Source organism: Elephantulus edwardii, unplaced genomic scaffold (genome assembly GCF_000299155.1).
Source record: "Elephantulus edwardii isolate Elephantulus edwardi_28Jun2011 unplaced genomic scaffold, EleEdw1.0 scaffold00133, whole genome shotgun sequence".
NCBI lineage: Eukaryota > Metazoa > Chordata > Mammalia > Macroscelidea > Macroscelididae > Elephantulus > Elephantulus edwardii.
In genome coordinates, this window is record NW_006399883.1 from 4,104,369 (window position 1) to 4,112,322 (window position 7,954).

General features: G+C 40.8%; 2 protein-coding genes across 2 annotated transcripts; one reads left to right on the forward strand and one right to left on the reverse strand.

Moving 5' to 3' along the window:
• Positions 1-3,229: 3,229 nt before the first annotated feature.
• On the reverse strand, positions 3,230-3,675 carry LOC102858115 (histone H2B type 3-B-like). The gene has a single exon (XM_006893909.1). It carries the CDS (start codon positions 3,658-3,660, stop codon positions 3,280-3,282), a length of 381 nt encoding a protein of 126 aa, XP_006893971.1. The 5' UTR covers positions 3,661-3,675; the 3' UTR covers positions 3,230-3,279.
• Positions 3,676-3,971: 296 nt separating this feature from the next.
• LOC102858525 (histone H2A type 3-like) lies at positions 3,972-4,364 on the forward strand. Its single transcript, XM_006893910.1, has one exon. The coding sequence runs from the start codon at positions 3,972-3,974 to the stop codon at positions 4,362-4,364; it is 393 nt and encodes a 130-aa protein (XP_006893972.1).
• Positions 4,365-7,954: the final 3,590 nt, after the last annotated feature.

The window sequence follows — 7,954 nt, forward strand, 5'->3', positions numbered from 1 at the left end:
GCTATGAGTCGCAGGTGACTCGACAGCACATAACAACAACATGTATTCTAGCCAGTCTCTGGGCAAGTTTTTCCATCTTTCTGTAAATACTTACCTTGAGAGAATGTTACTCTGGGGAACTAGCGCAACAGCATGTGAGGCTTGAGTAAGTGTAGCCTCCACAGGACTTCTCCACAATTCTTAGCTCAAAACTCTGACCATCTAGCAGGCTTGCCAGGCTATAAAATAGCACACAAAGAGGTTGCCCATCTTTCTGCCAGGAGTGACTGATGGGTTTGAGTTACTTTTGCTCCTAAAAGCATGGTTTTCTACGGTCTAGCCATATTTAAGCTGGTTTGGTATTCCAGACGAATAAAATTGACTAGGAAATGATAATTTTGCATTAGTCACAACAAAAGTTATTTTTGTTGAATTACATTTAGAAATATTTATATAAGTTCATTTTAATTCTTTTTGGCACTAATTGTTCTTTGAAGATTTGTTGTCCGTTGCTGTGAAATTAGTTTATCATACTCCTCCTCTCTGCAGAAGATGGGTTATTGTGTACTATTGAGTTGAAACTGACCCATAGCTGACCCTCCAGTGGGTTTTCAGAAGCAGTATATCTCTTGGGAGGGGATCATCCATCCTTCTCTCTTGGAGCTGCTAATGGATTCAAACCACAAGCCTTTGGGATTTCAGTGTAATTTCTCTCTGCAGTGGATGGGAGTCTCACCTTATTAAACTAATTTGCCTAGTGGTGAGATGCTGTGCTGCAATCCCAAAGGCATCAGGTTCTAATCCACCAGCTGCTCTAAGGGAGAAGGGTGAGCAATCTCCTCCCTTGCTAAATTTATTGCCTCTGAAAACCTGCTAGAGGATAGCTATGGGTCAGTTCCTACTGGATGGCACACAACAGCAAAGCAACAAGGAAGATCCACGTAGTTCCGGAACATTCATTTCATGTGAATGCCAAGGTTTAAGATATTTACTCCCAATCTTCTATCATAGGAGAGTAAGGACTTGAAAGTCCCAGTTAGAAGGCATCATTTCACAAATGAAGATAATATTATTTTGCAGTTTTATGTACAAATAGTTTATTTCTTAAGAAAAGTGGCTGTATTGATAGTCTAACTTGTATAACTTGCATTTCATAATGAATTACTACTTTTCAGGTTATAACTCGAAGATAAGAAAATGACTAGGGCAAAATTTTTATTTCATACATGTTTTTTTAAAAAAAATATTTTCCCAAAACTTATGAATGAGAGCAAAGGAATGAAGTGAAGTGCAGTGTTAATATTGTAACCATAATAAAATGATGCATACCTTTAGATATGTGAGCTAATGAAGCAGAAAGAAAAAAGAACCATTTGGCATTAAAATAGGCAGGCTACATTACATTTTAATTTTTGTTCGATAATCATCAAAACTTCCTTTTCTTTTTATAGTTGTGCCCTATCCAGTTGATTTAAAAAGAAAACAAACCACACTTGGAGACTTTTAATCACTAATATTTTAAAATTTCAATTACATGCTTCTGTAAAGAAGAGAGGTAAATCAAACACTAAGCATTAAAAAATTGTATTACTATATTAGGGCAAAATTCTAAAGTGGAATGAATATTTGAGCTCAAGACAAAAAGAGTTATCTAAGTTTTTCCTCGCGCTTGATTTTGATAATGTTCTTTAGAAATTCATTGTGGTATTGATATTCCAACAGATCCTTTTAGATATTGATGTGACAAAATGTTTTTAAAATATTAACTTGTCTTGGAATTTGCATTCGTGCAACTATGATAATGAAAATGTTCTAGACGTCAACTTTAAAACATGCGAGGCTTTGAAAATATTTGTAAGAAAAGGAAAATAGGGGGGAGGGGAGTCGCCGTGACTGTAGCAGAGGACGCTTGTGTGACGTTTCTGACGCAGATCTCCTCGCTTTACTTGCCCCAGCAACCCCAGTCTGGGCAAGCGACTGGACTTCTTTGGTGGGGTGACTTGCTAAAAAAGATCAATATTTATTTATTTATTTCGATTCAAAGTCTATTTCTTGTCTAACATGATGATACTAGCTTTCACTAACAAATGCTCAAAATAAGTCAAGTAACTGTCAAGAACCACCTATGAGCACTACCACCACTACTACCTCCCCTCCTTTTTTTGAAACAAAGCCAACCAAAGAAAAAGATAAGCAATGCCATTTTCCTGCCAAAGCGCTTTCCTCAAACCAAGATGACTCCCAATATAAATGCCATGAATTCAGAGAAGAGAAACGTTTATTGAATTCAGTGTTACTAGGGCTTGACATAAAATCTGTTTCTGAAAACCAGCCAATGAAAATCTCATGAATGACAATGGTTCAATTATTGTTGTGAATGGGGGTCGCCTTGCGGGGAGGGAAAAAAGGGAGGTGACTGGATAGCAACTCAAGTAATAGAATGGCTGAAGTGGAGGTGGGAGGGATTCACATTTGTTGGGAAATGGGGTCATTACTTTCTCTTGATTCAACCTTGATTTGAAAATGGCTTAACACTTCTCCTTCCACAACATAACTAAGGGTTAAATATACATACAGTAGGAATCAGATTCCGATTACGTTGAGCTTTCACAGCGCAGAGTGGAAGGGCGACGTTGTGGTTTCTCGCTGCATTTCAAACTGATTCAGCCCCTCTGTTCTCGCAGTGGACGTTAGCCGATGAGAATAAAAATGTCTGATCCAGACAAGCCTGCAGAGCCTGGAGCCACCGCCGGGGCAGCGCCTGATGAAAGCCTGGTGGCCAGTACTTGCCCGGTCTCTGCTCACGGGTGGCACAAGGTCTTCCTGGAGGTGACCCACGCCCCGTCACCACACAAAGCACGCCACACGCAGACTTCCACAACCCTAGATCAAGTCCACGCACGTTAAGTCCCAGAGCAACATGCTCAAGATATGCAAAGGATATTTGGTTTTAAATCCTCTTACTTTTTAATCTAGTGGTGTATTTTTAATAAAGCTGAACAAGAGCAGTTAGAACTTTGGTCACCTACAATACACAGAACAACCACTTTACTCCACATTTTTTCTAGATTTTTCTAATTAACAGTTTTACATTCTCATAGTCTGTCCCCAATCCCCCCATTGCAACTCACATACATGAGACTGGACACCACACAGACTAAACAAGTAATCACTAGGGCAGAAGATGGCACAGAGTTACACATAAAGCTTTCCTTAACGTGTTCAAAACCCTTTCTTGATCATGTGGGTGGCTCTGAAAAGAGCCTTTGGGTTCTGTTGCGTAGCTGCGGTGGAAGCGCCTCACTTGGAGCTGGTGTACTTGGTCACCGCCTTGGTGCCCTCGGACACGGCGTGCTTGGCCAGCTCCCCGGGCAGCAGCAGGCGCACGGCCGTCTGCACCTCCCGGGACGTGATGGTCGAGCGCTTGTTGTAGTGCGCCAGGCGGGAGGCCTCGCTGGCGATGCGCTCGAAGATGTCGTTGACGAAGGAGTTCATGATGCCCATGGCCTTGGACGAGATGCCAGTGTCCGGGTGCACCTGCTTCAGCACCTTGTACACGTAAATGGAGTAGCTCTCCTTGCGGCTGCGTTTGCGCTTCTTGCCATCTTTCTTCTGGGCTTTGGTGACAGCTTTTTTTGAACCTTTTTTAGGCGCAGGGGCTGATTTGGAAGGATCAGGCATGTTGGCTGGTCTCTCCAAACAAGAAAATGCCTCGCGTTCGAAAGAGGCTATTTGTACTCCTTGTATTCAAATGAAGGATTAAGAGTTTCTAATATCTGATAGGATAAAACGTTGTATTACGTCATCGATGGGCAGGCATATGCAGATTAGGGGATGCGAGTTTTCCTTTTATCATTGGCTTCAGTTTCTACCCAATCGAATGCTGCCGCTTGGACTACCTCCTGACCATATATAATGACTCGTTGTGCTTTGCAGATAGTATTGCGAAGTCCGCTGCTCACCTACGTTATTACTTCGCTTCTGAGTCGGAGATGTCCGGACGAGGAAAACAAGGCGGCAAAGCGCGCTCAAAAGCGAAATCTCGTTCCTCTCGGGCGGGCCTGCAGTTCCCGGTAGGCCGTGTTCACCGCCTCCTCCGCAAAGGCAATTACTCGGAGCGCGTCGGAGCCGGCGCCCCCGTGTATCTGGCGGCCGTGCTCGAGTACCTGACCGCCGAGATCCTGGAGCTGGCGGGCAACGCGGCCCGCGACAACAAGAAGACACGCATCATCCCGCGCCACCTGCAGCTGGCCATCCGCAACGACGAGGAGCTCAACAAGCTGCTGGGCCGCGTCACCATCGCGCAGGGCGGTGTCCTGCCCAACATCCAGGCGGTTCTGCTGCCCAAGAAGACCGAGAGCCACCACAAGGCCAAGGGCAAGTGAGGCCTGGAAGAAGCTCAACCCCTCTACTGTTCCAGACTAGTCTTTAGAAATCAAAGGCTCTTTTCAGAGCCACCCACTGTTTCAAGAGAAGGGCGCACTAAGCATAGTCTTCTATTCGCTAAGGACTGATGTTAGTATTTTAAAGCTGACAATGGTATGTAACGGTTTAAACCTAAACCTGGGGCCTGATCAGCTGCTTGAGACGCATAATGACTCTGTGCCATTTGTAACAGGGAAATGGTGCCTAAAATATGCTCCCTACCCCTGTGTCCCAGCCATATAAACCGCACATGTGAAACACTGCCTATGCAAAAAAAAAACCCCCCACAACCTTGATATTGAATGAGAATGGATTTAGATGTGGATATTAAGCAGGAATTTTCATTGCTGGCAAATTGGTTCTGACTCCGCTGATCTAATACTGGGTTTCCAAGGGACCACAGGAGATTGCTCATCTTTCTCCCACGGAGTGGCTGGGGTTCTAACCGGCAGTGAGAGGCTCTACTTCTGGGTAAGCAGCATAACTCCTTATGGACTACGCCACCAGAGGACCCTGTATTTTATAGGAATACTCCGGTAGGTTAAATTCTTTTAAAGAAAAAATTTATCATTTGAGATTTTTATAAAGTGCTTGAATGAGTCGACACTGCCAGGTTCTAAGAACAAGAAATTCACCAGTTAATTTAACTATTTGAAATTCTAAGATCTTGAGGATAATAAGCTTGCTACGGGCACTTTTCATGTTTAAAAGAATTAAATTACTGCAATTTAAAAGGTGTTGATTTTGCAGATCATTTAATAGTAAAAACACTCATTATTTGAAAATGTTTACTCTGGTGGTGTGGTTTAGTAAGAAACCCAATATGGGGCCAGCTTTGAGTATGTTTGGACCAGAAAGCAAAGGGATTGTTTTGTTTTAGATTCAAACAAAGAATCACTTAAATTGATTGCTAACATATATAAGCATAGAGAATAAAATAATTGGATTTGATACACATTAGATTTGTTAATTTAGTCAAACTGAGTATTTTTAAAATCACCTATACCTATATTTTTATGAAGATGACTTTGTGAACTCCACATTCTTCTGTAAAACTCAACTCATTGTTGACCCTTGGGTTTCCAAGGCTGTAAATCACAGAGAAGGCGGTGTCCTTTCTCCTCTGGAGATGCTGGTGAATTTGAATGAATGACCAATGGCCTTTGAATTGATTAGCAGCTCAGAGTTCCTTTTTTTCAACAAAGGAGGCTTGGAAGGTAACAGAGAGGCTCCTGAAAAAATCAACCCTTCTTCATGGACGGTAAATGGACTAATCAATGATAATCGATAATCCCTTTTAAAAATTACTAGCACATCACAGGAGTTTGGTAAATGTTTATCATTGTTCCTAATATTATGATCCATCCTGTTTTGACTAATGTTTTTAAATGATGAGAATATGCACACCAAAAATACACACTAATTAAACAATTTCTGTGTATATAACACAATGACTTTATATTCTTCAAACTGTACAGCTGTTCCTTTGCTCCTAGTCTGTATGTGTCTCTCCCTCTGTGTGTGCATGTGTGTGTAAATGCAAACTTGTCTATTTTAGTTCAGTTTATGGAATAAAACCATCAGGTTTTCAAGTCCATTAATATTTACAGAAGGAGTCTGCCTTTCTTTCTCCCAAAGAGCCACTGGTGGATTTGAACTGCTAACCTTTTGATTAGTATTTAGCCCACCTTATGCCACCAGGACTATATCTCTATCTATATATTTATTAGATAATTTATTCTATTACATTTGAGTCAATCGAAACCAGGGCTTTCTATATATCGCCTGGAGCTAGTTATAAATCTACTAGTCTCTATAAAGTATCCTAACCCTTAAAAGTATTTATAACAAAAATTGATAAGCAACAGTTATGGATTGTGTATGTAGATAGTTTGACAACCCTAGTCAATTAGGTAGTTTCAGCAAAATACATCACAAGCATCTGTTCAAAAGAGTATATAACCTGCATATTTATCAGTAATACTTCCAGTAATAAAGCCTTCGGTTATAGTTTAATTTCTCTATATAGTCTTTATACTGTTTCAAAGCCTTCATAGTATTTAAGAAGAAAGTTTAATATCTTTTTTTCTTTTTCCAGGGTGAAGGAGCCTAGGCATTCTAGATTTCCAGTATTTTATTCCATTTCCTCAAATTTGTGTGTTAATAGGTGGAAGAGTAAGAAGAGCTCCTCACAGGGGTAGAACATCATACGTATCACCATTAAGGCTAACCTGTCCAAAACCATTTATCTACTTAATTTTAAACTAGTAAAAATGAAACGCAGTTTAAAATATAATTTTTATAAGTTTCCCTAGTGTTCTTCTCCATCACCTTTGCATCAGAGAGCTGGACAATGAATAAGACAATGAATGGACAATGACAGAATTGATGCCTTTGAGTTGTGGTGTTGGAGAAGAGTACTGAATATCCATCCAAAAGAACAAACAGATACACCTTGGAAAATGGGAAGCCAGAGTGCTCCTTGGCGGCAAACATGGCAAAGCTTCTTCTTTATTACTTTGGAAATGTAGCTAGGCAAGGCTATTCCTTGGAAAAGGACATCATACTTGGAAAGACTGAGGGTTGGTAGAGGCGAAGAAGAACCCAATGAGATGGATTGACCTTCCAGAGAGTTTTCAGGGGAAGTAGATTGCACTGGAGGAGATTGCTCCTCTTTCTCCCATGGAGCAGTTGCTGGATTCAGATCTCTTGCTTTGGGTTTGACAGCGCAATTCGTTATCACTTAGTCATCAGAGCTCCTAGATAGCATGTTGTTGTTAGGTACCATCAAGTCGAGTAGTACTCAGCAACCCTATCAATAACCAATCTGAATACTATCCTCTTCTGTGTGTTCCTCACAATCTCTGACACACTCAAGCCTATTGCTGCAGTTACTGTGTCAGCCCACCTGGTTGAGGGAACTATATGGGATACATATGGAATGTTTCCATAATTGCAGAAACTTCTTGGGACAGTTCTGGTATAAGGACTGATAAATAAGGAGGTATCTATCAAGTTCAGAAATTAGATAAATCACCTACAGTTCTCCATTTCTTCAAGAGAAAGCCTAATACACAGATCCATATAAAGAAGACTAGAGAGCATTATGTTGAGTGAACTAACTCAATTTCTTAAGGAAAAATACTACATAATACTATAATTGTAAGAATAGATAACTAGTAAAATGTATGGAGGTTCAAAGGGGGAAAGGATGGGAGCAGAGGGGTAATGGTGGACAGGAGGGAAATCACAGGGTTGCACAAATTGGTGGGTGGAGGGAGGGAGTAAAGAAATGGGAAAGATTTGGCAGAGATCTGAAAATACTGGGTAATGGAGGGCATAGTTCAATGGTGATAGATTATATAAAACACAGTGTATGAAAAAACAACAAAGACCCACAGTGTATGGGAATGATTGTATGAAACGCAATGTGAATGAAGGAAAGTGAACCACAATGTATACGAATTTTGTATGCAAACCAATATAAAATAAAAATGTTAAAAATATAAAAAGAGGCTCTCTAGAATGGTAACCACTGTTCATATGTGAT

What these genes read in the sequence shown, in the direction of transcription:
- LOC102858525 (XM_006893910.1), top strand. Translation starts at nt 3,972, where the DNA reads ATGTCCGGACGAGGAAAACAAGGCGGCAAAGCGCGCTCAAAAGCGAAA.
- LOC102858115 (XM_006893909.1), bottom strand. Translation starts at nt 3,660, where the DNA reads ATGCCTGATCCTTCCAAATCAGCCCCTGCGCCTAAAAAAGGTTCAAAA.